Source organism: Entelurus aequoreus, linkage group LG08, assembly GCF_033978785.1.
Source record: "Entelurus aequoreus isolate RoL-2023_Sb linkage group LG08, RoL_Eaeq_v1.1, whole genome shotgun sequence".
Classification (NCBI taxonomy): Eukaryota; Metazoa; Chordata; class Actinopteri; order Syngnathiformes; family Syngnathidae; genus Entelurus; species Entelurus aequoreus.
In genome coordinates this window covers 31829891-31848940 of record NC_084738.1, presented here as the reverse complement: position 1 = coordinate 31848940, position 19050 = coordinate 31829891, and the positions used below count along the sequence as shown (strand labels likewise).

General features: G+C 39.3%; 1 protein-coding gene across 7 annotated transcripts in view; it reads right to left on the bottom strand.

Moving 5' to 3' along the window:
* Window positions 1–19050, bottom strand: part of cacna1g (calcium channel, voltage-dependent, T type, alpha 1G subunit) — a 321489-nt gene that overhangs the window by 134637 nt on the left and 167802 nt on the right. For all 7 annotated transcript variants that reach the window (XM_062056250.1, XM_062056253.1, XM_062056254.1 and 4 more), the window contains 5 exons: window positions 17984–18162; window positions 13316–13651; window positions 9793–9972; window positions 9354–9454; window positions 2772–2895 (listed from right to left, as the gene is read on the bottom strand). In XM_062056250.1, coding sequence (XP_061912234.1) covers window positions 2772–2895; window positions 9354–9454; window positions 9793–9972; window positions 13316–13651; window positions 17984–18162 — 920 coding nt within the window. The remainder of the gene's footprint in view (window positions 1–2771; window positions 2896–9353; window positions 9455–9792; window positions 9973–13315; window positions 13652–17983; window positions 18163–19050) is intronic.

Sequence of the window (19050 nt, the reverse complement as noted above, 5' to 3'; positions counted from 1 at the left end):
CCTGGATTTTTTACGGTAGCGAGGAATCGTTGCAAGGATGTCCAAAGATGTCCCGTAACTCAATAATTTCAAAAATACGCACAATTATTGAGAAAGTTATCTCCAAGCTTTGTAAAAGAGAAGTGGTTTTTGTAGTATTTGGGAATGTACCGTATTTTTTGGAGTATAAGTCGCACCGGAGTATAAGTTGCACCTGCCGAAAATGCATAATAAAGAAAAAAAAAACATATATAAGTTGCACTGGAGTATAAGTCGCATTAACGTGCCTGGTATGTTAACGTAACATATTATGGTAAGAGTCATTCAAATAACTATAACATATAGAACATGCTATACCAAACAATCTGTCACTCCTAATCGCTAAATCCCATGAAATCTTATACGTCTAGTCTCTTACGTGAATGAGCTAAATAATATTATTTGATATTTTACGGTAATGTGTTAATAATTTCACACATAAGTCGCTCCTGAGTATAAGTCGCACCACTGGCCAAACTATGAAAAAAACTGTGACTTATAGTCCGAAAAATACGGTAACTGGAAGATACAGACATTTCTGACCGACAGCAACAACATAACAAATGTTGAAGCCTTGCTGATTTGTATTGTTTTGCACTAGATGGCCTTTTGTCCCCTTAAAGGGGACCTATGATGACTTTCCTCTTCTCTGACTGACTGTATAAATGTGTTTACAATGTGGGTGCTGGCATGAATATTGTCAGATCATAAGGTGAATGAACGTTGCGTTTTGGAATATTTTTTTTCTTAACAGTGGGCCATTTGTGACATATTGACATATATGTGTCGTTCTCGTACATGCTGTGTCAGCATCCTGAGTTTCTATTTCGTTTTGTCTAATGCCCTCCCACCTGCTCTGATGTCTATAAAATAAATACCGTAAAAATTTTGCACTATAAGCCGCCTTTTTTCCTACGCTTTGAAGCCTGCGGCTTCTTTAACGGTGCAGCTAATTTATGTTTTTCTCTTTGCTATCAGCTCGAGTGTTTTGTATTTAACAAATTGTTTTCACAAAACACAAACAGAGATATTGAAAAGGTGTGTCAATATGTGTGCTATGGCGCCATCTTTTGGACGAGTTTGCTCACTGCAGGTGCTGTGAGGTGAACGCCTCCAGTATTTTCTTCTCTTTAGTGCTTTGAACCAGAAGCACAAGTGTCGTTCCTTTTTCTCGTCGTCCCTAGCATTCTACTCGTATGGACCGCCTGATTGTGGCGGTCCGCTCCTTGTATGGTCAGTGTCAGAGCTTGGTCCACATTTCCAGCAGTAAGTCAAACCCATTTCCAGTGAGTGTTGGACTCTGACAGGGCTGCCGCTTGTCACCGATTCTGTTTCCAACTTTTATCGACAAACTTTCTGGGCACAGTCAGGGCGTTGCAGGAATCCGGTTTGGTAGCTGTAGGATTAGGTATTTGCTTTTTGCAGATGATGTGGTCCTGATGGTTTCATCTGACCAGGATCTTCAGCACTCACTCGATCGGTTCACAGCTGAGTGTGAAGCAACTGGGATAAAAATCACCACTTCCAAGTCCGAGTTCATGGTTCTCGCCCGGAAAAGGGTGGAGTGCCATTTCCGGGTTGGGGAGGAGATCCTGTCCCGAGTGGAGGAGTTCAAGTACCTTGTGGTCTTGTTCACAAGTGAGGGAAGAGTGGATTGTGAGATTGACAGGCAGATCTGTGCGGTGTCTGCAGTGATGCAGACCCTGAAGGAAGGAGCTGAGCTGGAAGGCAAAGCTCTTAATTTACCGGTCGATCTATGTTCCCATCCTGACCTATGGTCGAGAGCTTTGGATTATGACCGAAAGGACAAGATCACGGGTACAAGCAGCCGAAATGAGTTTGCTTCGTCGGGTGGCGGGGCTCTCCCTTAGAGATAGGGTAAGAAGCTCTGTCATCCGAGAGGAGCACAAAGTAAAGCCGCTGCTCCTCCACATTGAGAATAGCCAGATGAGGTGGTTCAGGCATCTGGTCAGAACGCCCCCCGAACGTCACTCTGGGGAGGTCTTTAGAGTGCGTCCAACCGGTAGGAGACCTTGGGGAAGACCCAAGAAACGGTGGAGAGACTATGTCTCCCAGCTGGCCTTGGAAAGCCTCGGGAAGAGCTGGACGAAGTGGCTGGGGAGATGACAGTCTGGGCTTCTCTACTTAGGCTGCTTCCCCCGCGACCTGACTTCTGATAAGCTGAAGAATGAAATGGATGGATGGATGTTTTGCCAAGGTGGACCACTACCAAACTGTATTAGCTGCTAAACTCCAACGGCAAAAAACTGTCACATTTCAACTTGGTTTGAGGAAACACAAAAGAAGGTAGGATAAAGTATTATTTTCATCTAATCTTGGACTGTGCAAAATTACATCAATGTGTGACATTCAGTGAGAGAAATGCTTGTAAAAGCAGCGTTTTTATCTTTATCGATGGGCGAGTGGGCAGGTGTTGAAGTTACCACTGAATCTATATACTGTTAAAGGAGCAGTGATGTTTGTCTTCAATATATATATTTAACAGTGTCCATTTTCAAAAGATACATTCTAAAACTTTTGAAAAAGGGGCAGAAGTAGAGGGTTTCATTTGTATAAGGGAATGCATTTGCAGAGCCAATCATAAAGTAGGTTATAAAAGTGACCGTGGAGAAAAATGTACACACAGTTTACACCAAAGCATATCCAATACATATTATCTGGATGACAAGGAAGTGGTTTAAATGTAGATTAAAATCATCATAGGACCACTTGAAGAAGGTTATGAGACTCACAGCACTAGTGGGGTCAATGTGAGGACGCTCCATGGCAATCGTAATGCAGTTGAGGAAGATGATGACCAACACCACATGGTCGAACATCTTGTGGTGGATGATCTTATTGCACACATCCCGGAACCTGTGAAATAACGAGATAGATCAATCAGTAATGACACTTAGCAATGTTCCATCAAATTGAAAATTGAGCATATTTTTATGCAAAATGATATGCACAAACACTATCTACCTATAAAAGATAGTTTATCAGGTGTTAACTTAATTTGTCAAACTAATAAACACAAATTCAGTAGTTTTTCTCAGTCCACAAAAAACAAAAATGTTAAACATTAGTAGAGAAACCAGTTGGTTCCTCTACTGTACTCCTGTACTTTACCATGACTCTTTAACGAACCATTGTAGACTAAACAATCTGGATTTATGCTTGACTGGAATTAAAATTAATTTATGGTGAATTGAAAAAACAAAAAGAAAATGAAAACAACTCTTATTTTATTTCCAAACAATACAAAGACAAACAAGAGGTGTATATTATGACACTACTGGAGATTAAACTGCAAATAAATCAGCTTTGGTATCGCTGTAAGTGTACACCGAGGTACAACACAGCAAGGCTTAGCTCTGGATTTACAGCTTTATTTGGCAATAGAGACACAATCGTGTCAAGCTCCTAAGCTCCTGTGAGCAGCTGTGTCGTCCGACTGATCATTATTCATACAGCGCACAAACAAGATAGCCTAATACCACTTTGATATCTGCATGGTAGTCATTCTTCACACAGTTTACTGTACTCACAGTTGGAAGAACTAGTGGATTTTTAGATTAATTCCGATAAAAATTAAGTTGAGCAGTAAGTTTCGCTTGCATCATTGCACCTAGTCACCTAGTCATCTAGGATGATTGTCCTCTTTTCCGACTTATAAATGTTACAATATCGTGTTAAACGATGCCAGAGCATCAAATCATAAGTTTCATGCATTTGGGGATGAGATTGCACAAAGTTTTGGAAGCCTCTGAATGCTGGGTTTTGGAGTATTTTTTAATAGTGGGCCATTTGTGACATCACAGATTGATGGACGTACTTATGTGGTCATTCTGGACATGCTGTGTCGGCTCACCTCCCCCCTTTTGCTGAGCGAGACTGCTGGACCTTTTGTCTATTCCTTCTCGTTTCAAGGCGCCCCACCTGCTCTTTGTCTAAAGAATATAGTAAATAATAGAAAATAAATACCTCCATTTTTATTTGCCCACGACATTGCGAACTAGGACGAGATGCTGAATTCAAATAGAGACAGACGGCCACATTACGACTTGGTTCGAGGAAATGCAAGATAAAATAGCATAAAGTATTATTCTCACCTAACCTTGGCGTGCACAAAATGACACCAACTTGCAACATGGGTTTTTGATTCAGTGCTTAATTGATTGGAGAGTGTGCAGGTGTCCTTAATGATGTGACCGGAAAATCTATAAATTGTTAATTAAGTTTATTTTTGACCATAATTGAAAAAAAAAAACCTTAGCAGTGTTGGTCTTCAAGATGTATTTAATAGTGTACATTTTCAAAAGATACATTCAGATACTTTTGGAGAGGGCGGGGCGTAGACGGTTTCTGGAAACGGTTGCAATCTGGAAACGCTTCGACATATGAACATCTTTCAAATAGACTCAAAAAACAGGTTTCTAAATGTGACTGTAGAGCAACATTTTCGCAATATGTTCACTAAAGCACATCAATACATATTTTCTGGACCACAAGGACGTGTTTTAAAAGTAGATTACAATCCTCATAGTTCCGCTTTAACTGGCAATAATAATCTCAACAATACAGGTAGTAGTGCCCGGACCCCTTTGCAGAGATCTAAATTGCGTTCAGTGAAATAGAGGAAATATGTTGAGAACAGCTAATCATTTTTTCAGCGCTATAGTAGGGATAAATCAATTTGATGTAAATTTGTTTAGAATTGTGACTGCCGTACGCCATTATTTTCCCTAGTTACTGAAATTGCAAAGGACCTTTCCTGAGGTCTGTGACTTCTATACGGCTTCTTATTTACTGCTCCAATAACAGTCTCCATTGAGTTCAGTCGACTTGATACAGTGTTCTGATCACCTACGACATAGGTGACCATATATACATCCATCCATCCATTTTCTACCGATTGTCCCTTACGGGGTCGCGGGGGTTGCTTGAGCCTATCCCATCTAATGTTAACCATGTATACATATTTCATCCTATTTGTTGACGGACCACTTTTTTTTCCCAACCTAATCATGCAACATACACATTAAAACCTGGGATGACTCCTGCACTCAGAAGACCCATTCTGGCAGGACTAATCCAATGCACAGCAATATCAGCAAGTTGAGGTGATCCCACATCCGTGAGGAAAGCTGCTGGACTTCACCATCCTACTATGCTGTGGTTCTTTATGCGATTGTGAGCACAGATGGACAACAGCGGTGGTTTAAGGGCAGAATAGACGCCATACAGAGACTGTATCCTCGCCAAACCTTGAGGCCTGCCACTGCTATCTCTGGTCCCCATCCATACATTTTCTACCGCTTGTCCCTTTCGGGGTCGCGGGGGGTCGCTGGAGTCTATCTCAGCTACAATTGAGCGGAAGGCGAGGTACACCCAGGACAAGTCGCTACCTCATCACAGGGTTTTCTCTGGTCTTATTTACCTATAGTGTAACAAACCATCAATTTGTAATTATGGGAGAAGTTGGGACCTCTCCTAGGTAATTTAAGGAAGAAAAAAAGTGACGACCACATCCTGGATTGGTTGCTTGTCAATCACAAGAGCCTTTGGTAGCCAGCTATGTGGGAGTCAGCGATGGGACCTTACTAACTACTAATGGGTCAATCATCTACAGTAGGGGTGTCCAAAGTGCGGCCCGGGGGCCATTTGCGCCCCGCAGGTAATTTTTTAACGGTCCCACGGCACATTCTAAAAACATGATAAAAAAAACAAAAAAAACATAAAAAGTGGTATAAAAGAGCAAACAGGTGAAATGTAACAAGAAAATGTTGCATTATTTACTCTAATAACACAAAGCTGCCATGCAGGCTGTTTCTTTCTTTAAAAAATAATAATGAATCAAAATCAATTTCATTATGAATTATTGACCTATTCAAGGCTCCATTTACTTCACATTAAATATTCCACTTTGATATATTTTGGGGGGGGGGAAATGTTGCATATTTTTTGGTTGCCATTTAAAAAACAACATTTTTTAAAGAAGGGCCTAAAAAGAACAAACAAAAAACATAAACAACAATAAAACTTATTATTGACGGATAGATTTGTTAGTTGACGGATAGTTGATCTTGAGACTATTGTGGTATAAGTTTAAACAAATGTTGGATTTATTTTTTTAAACTTTACTGAGCAGTACCCTTTTGGATCCCCAATAATTTTAGTGGGACTTTTTTTTTGAAGTGTCATTGCTCAAAAAAAATAATGAATTAAAATCATTGTTGTTATGAGTTATTGACCTTTTTAAGACTCCAATTATTATATAATGTCAAGTATTCCACTTTAAAATCTTATTGGGGGAAAATATTGCATATATTGTGTTTTTTTCCATAAAAAAACACGGTTTTCCTTGACAAAAATGGCATACAACTTAAATCTTTAAAAGCGTTATATTGACAGATAGACCTAATGTTGATCTAGAGATTTAAACCTTGAATAATAATAATAATAATAATAATACTAAATAATGACACATTTGTAATATTTTTTTGGACCAAAACCTTTTGGGGTCCCTGGGATCAAGCCTGAGTGGAGGCCTAAATGTATCTTTTTTATACATATATTGTATTGGTTTTTAAAATAAAAAATATCAAAATGGCCCCGCTTGCTTTGATTTTTCAGTGTGCGGCCCTCAGTGGAAAAAGTTTGGACACCCCTGATCTACAGCTACAGGTTCAACAGTATGATGTGCTGCGTAAAAAATGCATACCAATTTGGTTAAAGGAGGTAAGGTGTGGCTTATAAACTAATCAAGAACAGCAGCGATAACATCATGTTCTGAAGTTTTCCTCCAAACTCTTCTAAATCACATTAAATTAACAGTAGAGAACTGAAAATGTGGACTGCATTTGTGTTCCAACAGGACAATTATCCCTAATACAAATCAAAAATAGTTTTGGAATGAATAAAGCAGGCTAACAATACACTTCTTGAATGGCAATCCCAAAGTCTTTACCTGAATCCTGTTGAACTTGTGTGGACTATTCTGAAATGCCTATTAGAGTGTAATGAACTCTTCCAATTCTGTCAAAAAAAAAGGGGTCAAATATCCAGCCAGAATTATGCTACAAACTTGCTGATGGCAACAGAAAATGATCTGGCGACTTAAGCTAATACTGTAATAGTAACAGCGAATGCAGTTTATGTGCCTGTATGTATCATTTTGATCCTATATAAGTAATAGAAAACATTTAGCAAGGGTTTGATTCCTGGCCAGGGTTGCATCAGGAAGGGAATCTGACATAAAAGCTAAGGAAAAACATTCATACGATTGACTCGCTATGATGAACCATGTCAGAAAAAAGTAAAAACAACATTATAAACAGATATTTTTACTTTGGAAAAAGTGATTCTAATAAATCATTAAGGTCTAAGATGTATGTGACATTAATGCCCAAACTCCTGTTTGCAACTGTATATACACATGTTTACAGTCAAACCTGTCTATAGCAACAACTCAAAGCAAACAGCCAAAGTGGCCATTATAGTCAGGTTGCCATGACAAACTCACACATTGGGCATTATGGATAAAAGCACAAACATTGTATGATTGTAACAAGTAAATCTTAAAAAGAGTAAACAATTAAATGATAACAACAACAGACCACTGCATTGCATGAATACTCCATACGCTCTCAGTAGAAAGCAGGCAATGCTTATATTTTTACGGGATGCAAAGCTGCAACACTTTTACATGTTTATTTTTACAATTTGATGGGATAGAGCGGGACAGAAAGTATGAGACATATACAAAATAAAAACTTTTGATTTTCAGGATAAAATACTTTGTGTTTACTAATAGCTAACTTGCCCATGTTAAAAGCACCAAAAAAAAGAAAAATCCAAGTCAGTCCATCCCCTCTTCTCCTTTTCCAGTCGAATTTATCCCACATACTGTGTCGGTACGTTTAGGTGTAAGCCCAACTCCATCAACATTATGCATCATTACAGCACATTTTAATACTAGTGGCCGCTATACGCAGTAAAAAAAAAATGCGATGCAAAAAGGGTGGGCCGCTGGCTGCTTTAAATATGTAGCCACTGGCCACTTTTAAGCAGGTGGCCAAAATAAACAAGGTTTATACAAATACTTTTCTGTGAAGGATACATTTTTGTGGCCACCATATACAGTTGGCTGCTCACACAGATTTGACTGTACATCATTTGCATATTTGTGATGTATTTTCCCGATTGTTACAGTTTTCTAACACATAAAAACACATACGGGGACGGCGTGGCGAAGTTGGTAGAGTGGCTGTGCTAGCAATCGGAGGGTTGCTGGTTACTGGGGTTCAATCCCCACCTTCTACCATCCTAGTCACGTCCGTTGTGTCCTTGGGCAAGACACTTCACCCTTGCTCTTGATGGGTGCTGGTAGCGCCTTGCATGGCAGCTCCCGCCATCAGTGTGTGAATGTGTGTGTGAATAGGTGAATGTGGAAATACTGTCAAAGCGCTTTGAGTACCTTGAAGGTAGAAAAGCGCTATACAAGTATAACCCATTTATCATTTATCATTTATACACGCATAAACACATCAAACACACATTTACGCACACAAAAAATATGTATATGTATAATATATATATAAATATAATGATATATGAAAAATATTATCACTTTAAATTAAAAACAATGTTAGCTTTGGATAAAATGTACATCATGTACTCTCTAATAAAAAAAAAAAAAACATATGTCAACTAATATTACTAACAATTAATTTAGGTAATTTAGGATTGCCTCGAGATACTTTGATCCTTATTACAAACCAATGAATGATTACGCAGCTGTTCAAATTACCACATAATGTTGTTTAATACCAGAATGTTATGATGCTGTGTTAGCACCAGAGGCCATTGTGTTACTTGATGCAACCATCACACCCGATGCTCCTAAACACACTGAAGCTCAAAACGGATTAAAGCCCCAGTTGGGGAGGAGGCGAGAAGAAACAGGATGCAGAGTGGGAGAGTGCAACCGATTCTGCACGTGACTGCGATAACACGCAGTACTTTGAAAGAGAAACTCCCTTCGCGCCTGCTTAGTCACCCCTGACATGGCAGAAACGCACGGATAAAAGACACTTCTGAAGTACACATTTAGAAGGGAATAGAAAATGATGCTGTGCTCTCATTGAAACCAAAAGCACGGGATGTCAGTCAGAGATGAAATCCCCTTCCTGTCAACTGGAGGGCTGAGTTATCCCTTTTCCTTGCATGTATAAGCTATGTGAACACATTACCCCTTTCTAAAACAGTAACCATGCAGTTTTCTAGGATCAAAATAGCAAAATGCATGTTGGAAACTAGTGAGGTTTTACCTTGACTCCGGAGGAAAGAGGTAGAGCGACCAGGTGTCTCTTCGTCGACACCACTCAGGTTGTTTCCTCTCCAGCCAGTGAAACAATCTGGCAACACGTCCCTTCGGGAAAAGACAACACTTTCATAAGTCACATTTCAAGCCAGTGTTGGTATATTGCGTTAAAATGGGGAAACAACACAGCTTGTGCACCAAAATGATTGATCATACAGCATACAACACATTTGAATTCAGTTTATATGCTATAAAAGATCTTAAATACACATTTTTAGTACTTCTATTGTACTTGTCAAGTACGGCAAGTTAAATGTAATATTTGTATATTTTCTTGGGTGATAATCTGGCACTCTACAGTGCAGTATACAGTATTCACTGGTCTTGTTACTATGACATAAACATAAATAAAGAAATCCCACTCGCACAAATGCACGGAAACAAACCAGATTGGTCTCCTCCTCTGCGTTTTCATCTTCAGTATTCTCCTCCAAAGAGACATGTGTAGGGCCCACCAGTGAGGGTGTGCCCTTCCCGTTGCAATCGATATGCTCTGCAGGCCGGAATGTAATCGGTAGAGGCGGTCTGGAACTGTACATGCTGTCTGAGCGGTACAGGTAGGGTACCTGCAAGACAAGGATATGGATGTACAATTAAGAGTAAAAATTGTCAAAGCTTGGACATTTTGAAGATAATCTTTTGTCTGGAAAAGACAAAATTACATTACTAATTATGAACTATTAAATATATATATATATATATATGGTAACACTTTAGTATGGGGAACATATTGAAAGTAACAAAGACTTAATTTAGAGTTATTTGGACACTAGGGGAACATATAAGGGGTAGGGTTACTAATAAGCAATAATTCTGAGGTTATTGAGGGAACACTCTTAGTTAATGGCGTACTTGCTATATAATAAGGCTGTGCAGAATAAGGCATTAATAAGTACTTAATAATGACTAATTAGGAGCCAATATGTTACTAATTTGCATGTTAATAAGCAACTAATTAATGGTGAATGTGTTCCCCATACTAAAGTGTTACCATATATATATATATATATATATATATATATACATGTTTTTTTGTGTACGGAGCCCCTAAAGGGACATGGAGGAAAAAAAACGTTTTGTCTCTTTCACTTCCGGTTCACCATCGTTGTGTCTGTTTTACTTCCGGTTCACTGACATAGGAAAAAACCCTTTTACGAGATCTTGCAAAAGTATTGCAAGATCTCGCAAAACATCCATGTCCCTTTATGGGCTCCATAGTTGTGGGGTGTAGAACAAAATAATTTCACCGGCTTTTTTGTGATTGTTGCAAAAATGCCGAATCTTGCGTCAGCTTTTAAAAATGTTTTTAGAATTGTTTTTGTTTCAACATTTCATTTAATGTTCGTTGTTACCGTGTTACACTGTATTGTGTGGTCACACAAAGTAATGTATTTATAGTTAGGAGCCTTTATATTTCCTTGAACGGTCATTTATGTTAGGAGTTGTATCTAGATTTCCCCACCAGGGAACATTCCTGGCTCACTGACTCAGTTTGCATTTCTCGGCTTCTGTCTGATGGAAGCGAGAGAAGAAAACAGTATCTGTTGTCCACCTTATCATTTCTGTGTCCTTGCCGGACTATCATCTGTCTATGAGCCTCACATTTGTGGCCTGTTCAATGTTTCATTTCCTGGCATTTTTCCACATGGGAATGTGGTGCAACTGTGGTATTGCTGGGTTGCGTACGACGTCACATTTGTGTTTCTTCTTCGCAGCTTAATTCACACGATGTTCAAGCACCTGAAGCGCAACATTAAAACAAGTGAGAGAGAGTGTAGAGTTTGAGTAGAAAATGCCGTATTGCTGTTCTGTTCTTGGGTGTTCCAGTCGTTCAAATAGAGAGATAGGAAATAGCTTTCATAGAGACCCGAAAGAAGTGGCACATAAAGGTAATAAAGGCAGGAAAAAACATCCCTGTATTGTAAAATGTTTGTTTAAACATTTGATTTATTTAATACACTTTTTGTGATGCAATCGAGTTCATTCCCACTATATTAGTAGTGTTTGAGAGCAGAACTAAACGTAAAGAAAGGACAAGAGATCGCATTGTGTTCTTATGTGATCAATATGCCTAACCACGACCCATCAGGAGCAAGGGTGAAGTGTCTTGCTCAAGAACACAACAGACGTCACTAGGATGGCGGAAGCCGGGGATCAAATCAGGAACTCTCAGGTTGCTGGCACAGCCGCTCTACCACCCGAGCCACGCCATCCTGTGTTATTCGTTAGCATTAACAAAATATCCTTAATAGTATTAATAAACTAGATGAATAAATCTCTCATAGGCTCAACAGCATATACTGAATCTTGATATTGCTAGCAAAGATTCATGCTAAACAACAGGGACATATACAGTTAAATAATGAGACAATATGAATTTTACACCATAAAAACAACTGCAGACATGAACTGCAGATGAGGCAAATTACCGTAGCAAGAAATCAAGTGCAAACAAACTTATCCTTTTCCTCATTATCACAGCAGCACGGCACTCGTTCTGTCAATCAAATACATTACTTAATGAAGCAAGAATAACAACTTTGTCTTTCACCGATTAATGCTTAATTTGTGGACCCCTCCACATGTAAGGACATGATGTTCCCCCAATAGTTTCTTCTTTAAATTATTGTCTTGTTGATGATGAATGGTTTAAATCGTTCAGAAATTACTTTTCTTAAGAGTGAATAAATCCACACAATCCCATTTTAAATATGTTTTTTTAAATGATCGCTTACATATTTGCCTCTAAACCTTTCAAAAGTCGCCCAAATCTGCTCTGATGCAGGTAAATAAACAGTACCCTAATGGAACTCTAAACTTTCTCCTGAAACCCGGAAGTGCCTCTAGATCACGTGTTTGCAACCCAGCAATTATGTGCTGTTATTTTGAAGGCTTGACTTTACTTGCCACAGAAAGCAGTACGACATCGTTTTCCAATTGTTGCGGAGCGGAACGGACAGGTCTCGTTTGCCTGGGGTTGTTAATAAATGCTTGCATTGTGGAATATGTTTGGCCATCTGGAACCCCTTCATACCACAATATGTCGAGTGCATGCATAGTTTGCAAACAACCATCACCAAAGACTTGGATTGTTTCCCTGGCTTCGAGACTCCCCCGAAGGACAGTGCGGCGAAGACACAACAAACTCCCTTCTTGTCTCTCATGGACACACACCTGTCGTTGTTGACTTTGGACTAGCAACTGCACAACATCAAGACACGCGGCAGGCTTACACACACACATGCATCCACAAAAAATATACGCCACACACACATACCCCACACCCCCCACCCAACGCCCTAGATGCGAATCCCTTAGGGGTGATGGACAGCTGTGCAGCGCCTGAAGAGCTGCAGCCTGCCACCGTAGCCCCCACTCCCTCCCCTCTGTTGCAAGTCTTGAGATGTATGTTGTAATATGTATATGTGCTTTGCTATGGAGGTTTTTTCCCACTCCAGAGTGGGCCCCGTTAGGAGCCCAGTCTAGATTGTATTTTTTTACTCATCCTCCCCCAGCGTTGATCTTTTTCCTATCTTTTACGGGGCTCCTTGTGGCGACCCATCAGCGTTTCTGTTCTCTTTGTATGTTTTACAATTTCAACGTGGGTTTATATTCCATCACAGTGCACATAGTTTACATTGGTAAATGAGTGTTGCTCAAGGGCAACTTTTATTGGCCAAAAATGACAATGATTGGCCAATAGCTGCGGGGAAGTTGCGGGGATTGAACAAGGTATACATAAGTCACAGGGAATGATTGACATTGCTTGGTTTGGTGCAATCACAAGATTGAAAAATCCTGATGTGTTTGATTTTTATAATACTACTACTAATAATAATAAAAAACAACTGATATGATATTTAGGTAGTTCCAATTCCAGTATTAAGTGATTGAATGTGAAGCATCTACCTGCAGTAGAGCATCAGGGGGTAAATCCATGGAGCGGCGTGTTTCTATTGACTCCATCCTCCGATGACGAGGCCCTCTCTGCGACTGTGTCATGGAGTCTGTCCTGGCTATGGAAGCGTCATCCTCCTCCAGCCCACCTCCTCCCTCTCCTGTGTCCTCACCTTCTTCTGAGCTGGAGCCTCCCTCTTCTGATAGCAGTGACTGCCGCTCCCCTGATTGCCGCTCCTGGCGTTTGAGGGACGGTGCACGACCTAAGCTGTTCCAGCTGGATCTGCGGCTGTTCCTGCCACTACCGGTGCTCCAAGGGGCATAAGGAGATGCACTACGGGCACTGGTCTTTTTGTGAAAAAAAAAAAAAAAAAAGGTTAAAACTTGGGTAAAAAGTACAATTAAAGGCCTACTGAAATGACTTTTTTTTATTTAAACGGGGATAGCAGATCCATTCTATGTGTCATACTTGATCATTTCGTGATATTGCCATATTTTTGCTGAAAGGATTTAGTATAGAACAACGACGATAAAGTTCGCAACTTTTGGTCCCTGATAAAAAAAACCCTTGCCTATACCAGAAGTAGCGTGACGTCACAGGAGGTAGGATTCCTCACAATTCCCCGTTGTTTACAATGGAGCGAGAGACATTTGGACCGAGAAAGCGATGATTACCCTAATAATTTCAGCGAGGATGAAAGATTCGTGGATGAGGAACGTTAGAGTGAAGGACTACAGAGACAGTGCAGGGTGTATCTTTTTTCGCTCTGACCGTAACTTAGGTACAAGGACTCATTGGATTCCACACACTCTCCTTTTTCTATTGTGGATCACGGATTTGTATTTTAAACCGTTCTTGAAAATGAGAGTCGAGAACGCGAAATGGACATTCACAGTGACTTTTATCTCCACGACAATACATCGGCGAAGCTCTTTAGCTACTGAGCTAACATGATAGCATCTGGCTCAAATGCAGATAGAAACAAAATAAATAAATCCCTGACTGGAAGGATAGACAGAAGATCAACAATACTATTAAACCATGGACATGTAACTACACGGTTAATAATTCTCAGCCTGGCAAAGCTTAACAATGCTGTTGCTAACGACGCTGAAGCTAACTTAGCAACTTAGCAACCGGACCTCACAGAGTTATGATAAAAACCTACGCCGGCCAGCCCTCATCTGCTCATCAACACCCGTGCTCACCTGCGTTCCAGCGATCGACGGCACGACGAAGGACTTCACCCGATCACAGATGCGGTTGGCGGCTAGCATCAGCTAGCGCGTCTGCTATCCAAGTAAGTCCTTGTGTTGCTACAGCCAGCCGCTAATACACCGATCCCACCTACAACATTCTTCTTTGCAATCTCCATTGTTCATTAAACAAATTGCAAAAGATTCACCAACACAGATGTACAGAATACTGTGGAATTGTTCGAAGAAAACAGAGCAGTTTGTATGGTGACACATTGGGTACGAATACTTCCGTTGCCGTCGTGATGTCACGCGCATACGTCATCACACATAGACGTTTCCAACCGGAAGTTTAGCGGGAAATTTAAAATTGCACGTATTGGCATGTGTTGCAATGTTAAGATTTCATCATTGATATATAAACTATCAGACTGCGTGGTCGGTAGTAGTGGGTTTCAGTAGGCCTTTAAGCTGTGTAAATTTGTTATAGACCTAACAAAGCTCCATAGCCTTGGTGGGACTAGACATGTATTCACTTGAGGTTTGTGGTTTGATTAATTAACAAGAGCAGATGTGGATTTTAAGACTTGTTCTCTGTAGCCCTCAATTAGTCAGTCAATGAATCAGTCAATCATCAGTTTGACAAATACAAAATAAACTGCCATACGAGTGCTGCTAAGATGACGTATTCATCACCATTAATCAGTTTTAGTGTCAATTAAAGGTTTCTCTCATAGACCGTTTAGCCGTTCTCTCATGTTATCTTGCTGTTTCTGTTACTTGTTCGTTAACAACTTGGTTTGGACCCATGTTTTGAATCAACCAAAACAATACAATTGAAGCAATTTAGATACACATAAATACATATATGTTGTTTATGTTTTGCAACTGTTACTAGGGTTGGGAATTGAAAACCAGTTTTCGTTCAAAACTTGTTCGCTTGCTAATAAAAACGATTCCCTTAACGACGCCATTGGGTGAGAATGACGTCATTATGCATTATGTGTGTAGTGATGTCATACATTTTACAAGAAAAGCTTGCAACAGCACGACTTCTAATGATTGCAAAGTTGTTGATTCGTCAAGAGGAGGAGATACGAGCAATATGCTGTAACAATTGATCACACAGCATGCAATAACTATAAATGCGTTATTGAACTGTGTCGATCTCACCCAGCAGCAGTCATCTGGCATAAATACAACAGGTATTAACTAATACCGCCTGTCATTTTTGCGCTATTTCCTGTTAAATGGGAACTGCACTGTTGTTTGGAATTTTGCAAATCGTTCACAATCATTATGAAAGACCACATATGTTTTTTTTAATGCATTCTAAATATTAAATACATTTGATCAAAAGGTTGCTTACAATGTAGCCTATGGAAGCCGCTCAATTCAGCCTGTAAACAAACACCTCCATTAGGTTTTATATACATTATGTAAGTATACATGTAATGTAATAATGGGCACATTTATAACATTTTATATTTACATAGTTTGATCATTTTAAGCATACGCGCCACAATAATAAAAAAAAAACGCATCAGGACAATTGTTTTTTTTACAGTCTGATCATTACTCACTGCAGACTTACTGAGTGCCAACAAACATAATACGACATCACTTATTGTACACGATCTGCTGTCGTTAGCATACCAACTGCTAGAATGTTCAAATATTCCCATTTAGATGAAGAATGTCTCACAATCCTCGTGAAAAAACGGGTTGCGGTAGCAAGCGTTTTTTCATGTCGATCTCCCCAGTTCGGGGAACTAAATGGCTGATAAAGTGTACCAACTTGTTGAATTACATTCTCAGCCATGTCCATTTCAGGTAAGATGCATGATTGATGACCTACATCAATGAGCAAGGAAGCGAGGCAGCAGCAGACGCCTCGATGATGTAAACATAGCGACAAACGGTAGTGATCACGGTGCCGCTAAAATTAGTTTGTCTGTGTTAGCGTTTATAATAAAAATATCACTAATACTTGGTAAATATTCAAGTTTCGAAATGCAAATGGAGTATTGCTGGTGCTTTTTGGATGGGTTTTTGTTGGATTTTATGTAAGCGGACTTTTATTTACTTTTATTTGTAAGTTAGAATGCATGAAAAAAAATAAAATCATCCATCATTCATGTCTTTGATAATGATTGTGAACAACAGGCAAAATTCCAAAAAAGTGGAGTTCCCCTTTAAATTGAAATTCATGCCTTCTCATTTAGATGAGCATGGCAAGAGACAAATTCTAACCGGCGCCGAGGTGGGCAGTAAGAACTATTTCCAGTTCATGTCTGCCGCTAGCTTCTCCATTCACTATGGCAAGATGATTAAGTTTCTGGTCAAAAGCTTGCAACCATTTGCCACAGAAGGTGCTCCTAATTTTCAAGGGGTGAATGTTCAATTTTAGTCTGAGAAAAGTAGCACGTTTTCCTCCGACCACATTTTCACTCAGTCATTTCCATTATACAGGTGAAACTCATGAAATGTTAATGTTTTGTAAAAGTCCATTCATGTCAGCAATTCAACTTCAAAAGTGAAACTAATAATAAGTGATATTAACTCATTAGTGAGATATGTCAAGCATTTATTTATTTTAATTTCGATAATCACAGCTTACAGTTTTTGAAGACCCCGCTTTTTCTGAGATTTTCAATTCAAGGTTTTCATAAACTGTAAGCCATGATCATAAAAATTGTATCAAAAGAAGGCTTGAATATTTTGAGCTGCACATTATGAGTCTGTCATATATTCCTTTCACCTTGTAAATCTAAACAAATATTTATAATTGTTTGAGTTTCACCAGTATACATTCTAGGGAAATGCAAATATTCTTAAAAGTTTTGAAAATATTACTAAATGTTACATCCTTGTGTAATTTCCCCATACGTTTTATTTTGTTAAATTCTACAGAAGAATATTCATTTCTTATATGTATTTTAAAAAACAACGTTTTTTTATGCTTTGTGTATGCCCCTAAAACCTTAATGTAGGCTTTGTAAGGGCAAGTTACCTCTAAACTAAACAAAATGTATGCTAATCCACTTTTTTATTCTCTTTTTTTCTGAATAAGACTCGATACGGAACCAAATCGTTGAGCAGAATTGAAAGTGGAATTGGAACTAGAAACATCTTATCAATTCCCGTTCCTAACTGTAACTGCCTCCAGAGCTTTATTCAATAATCCAAAAGAACACCAGGCACTGATATTAGATAGAAGGGCCTGGCTCACAAGCTTTTAGATCAAGATTAATCGGTTTGAGGTCAGGGCTCTGACCAACCTCTTTATGCTGTAGGCTTATGCAGGAGCAGAAAAGGGTATTCCTTAAGCAATTACTACACACTTGTAAGGAGAGACATGTTTAAAATGTCATGCTGAAAAAATATATTCTGCATTTTCAAGAACTGACCAAAAAATTACAATGCCACTGGACTTTGAATTACATAAAGACATATACAACTATTGGGAAGATAGATACTAACCATTGACTTGTCATAGGAGCCTGGGTCCATGGAGACACTGCTGCTTCGGCGAGACTCGTAGCCCAGGATGGGGTCACCCCCAACAGGCAATTTAGGTATTGGCATAGGGGTGGCTGCTGTGTGGGTAATTTGAGGAGGAGTCAGGCTTGTCTTTAGATCCACATGACCATTTACAGGCACTATTATAACAAAAAGAAAGAGGGATAAGTAAAATATATAATCATTGTAAAATTGATAGAGAAAAATAAAACAGACATCTTACTTTTGATCGCAAATAGAAACATATGAGAATGGATCTCGCTTGGCTACATCCTCAGTTATGTAACACAGTTAATTTGAAAAGTGAAAGCTACTGTATTGTGCCCTATGAATATTTCAGTGGCATATTAATCTTATGGGACATGTGGGAGAGATTATTGTTTGGCAGCCTCACAAATACATGATATGTGGAGGATAATGCAACTTGAATATTTTAAAAGCCTAGATAGAATATGTACATTCGGCTACTTCAGTTAAGGTTAGCAGTATTAGCCAGACCATCTGAAGGTTCGGAAGGGAGAGGATACGGTACAAGTGGGAGTTTTACTCCACACTGTGGTGTTCCTATTGGGCTTTTCCGTCTGCAAAAGCAGTAATTGGAGGGCATGGGAGCTGGTGTATGTGAAATTATGGATGAGGCTTCCGTAATGGTTTGATGTTGTGCAAGGGGAAAGTGGCACACGTGCCCACTGAGTTGACTTATAAGTCATGACCGATAACAGCAGTCCACAGCAGATGCTCTAATTGGTCTTTGACCTATTATTGTGATCTAAAAAACATGAATGTTTATTGTTTAACTGACATATTGCAGGGACAAGGGCAAGCAAACAAGCCAGCAGGGCCTTAACTAGGATTTGACAAACACTGAGGTCAAAAATGAGTGGTCCAAAAGGAGCTTTGTATTGTAGCACCTTATGAATATTATGACCTCGAGCAACACAATGAATTTCCAGAATAACAAAAGCTTTCATTGAGGCAGAACTATCAGTGTGAAAACATCTAACATATTTGACAATTAGCATGATCTT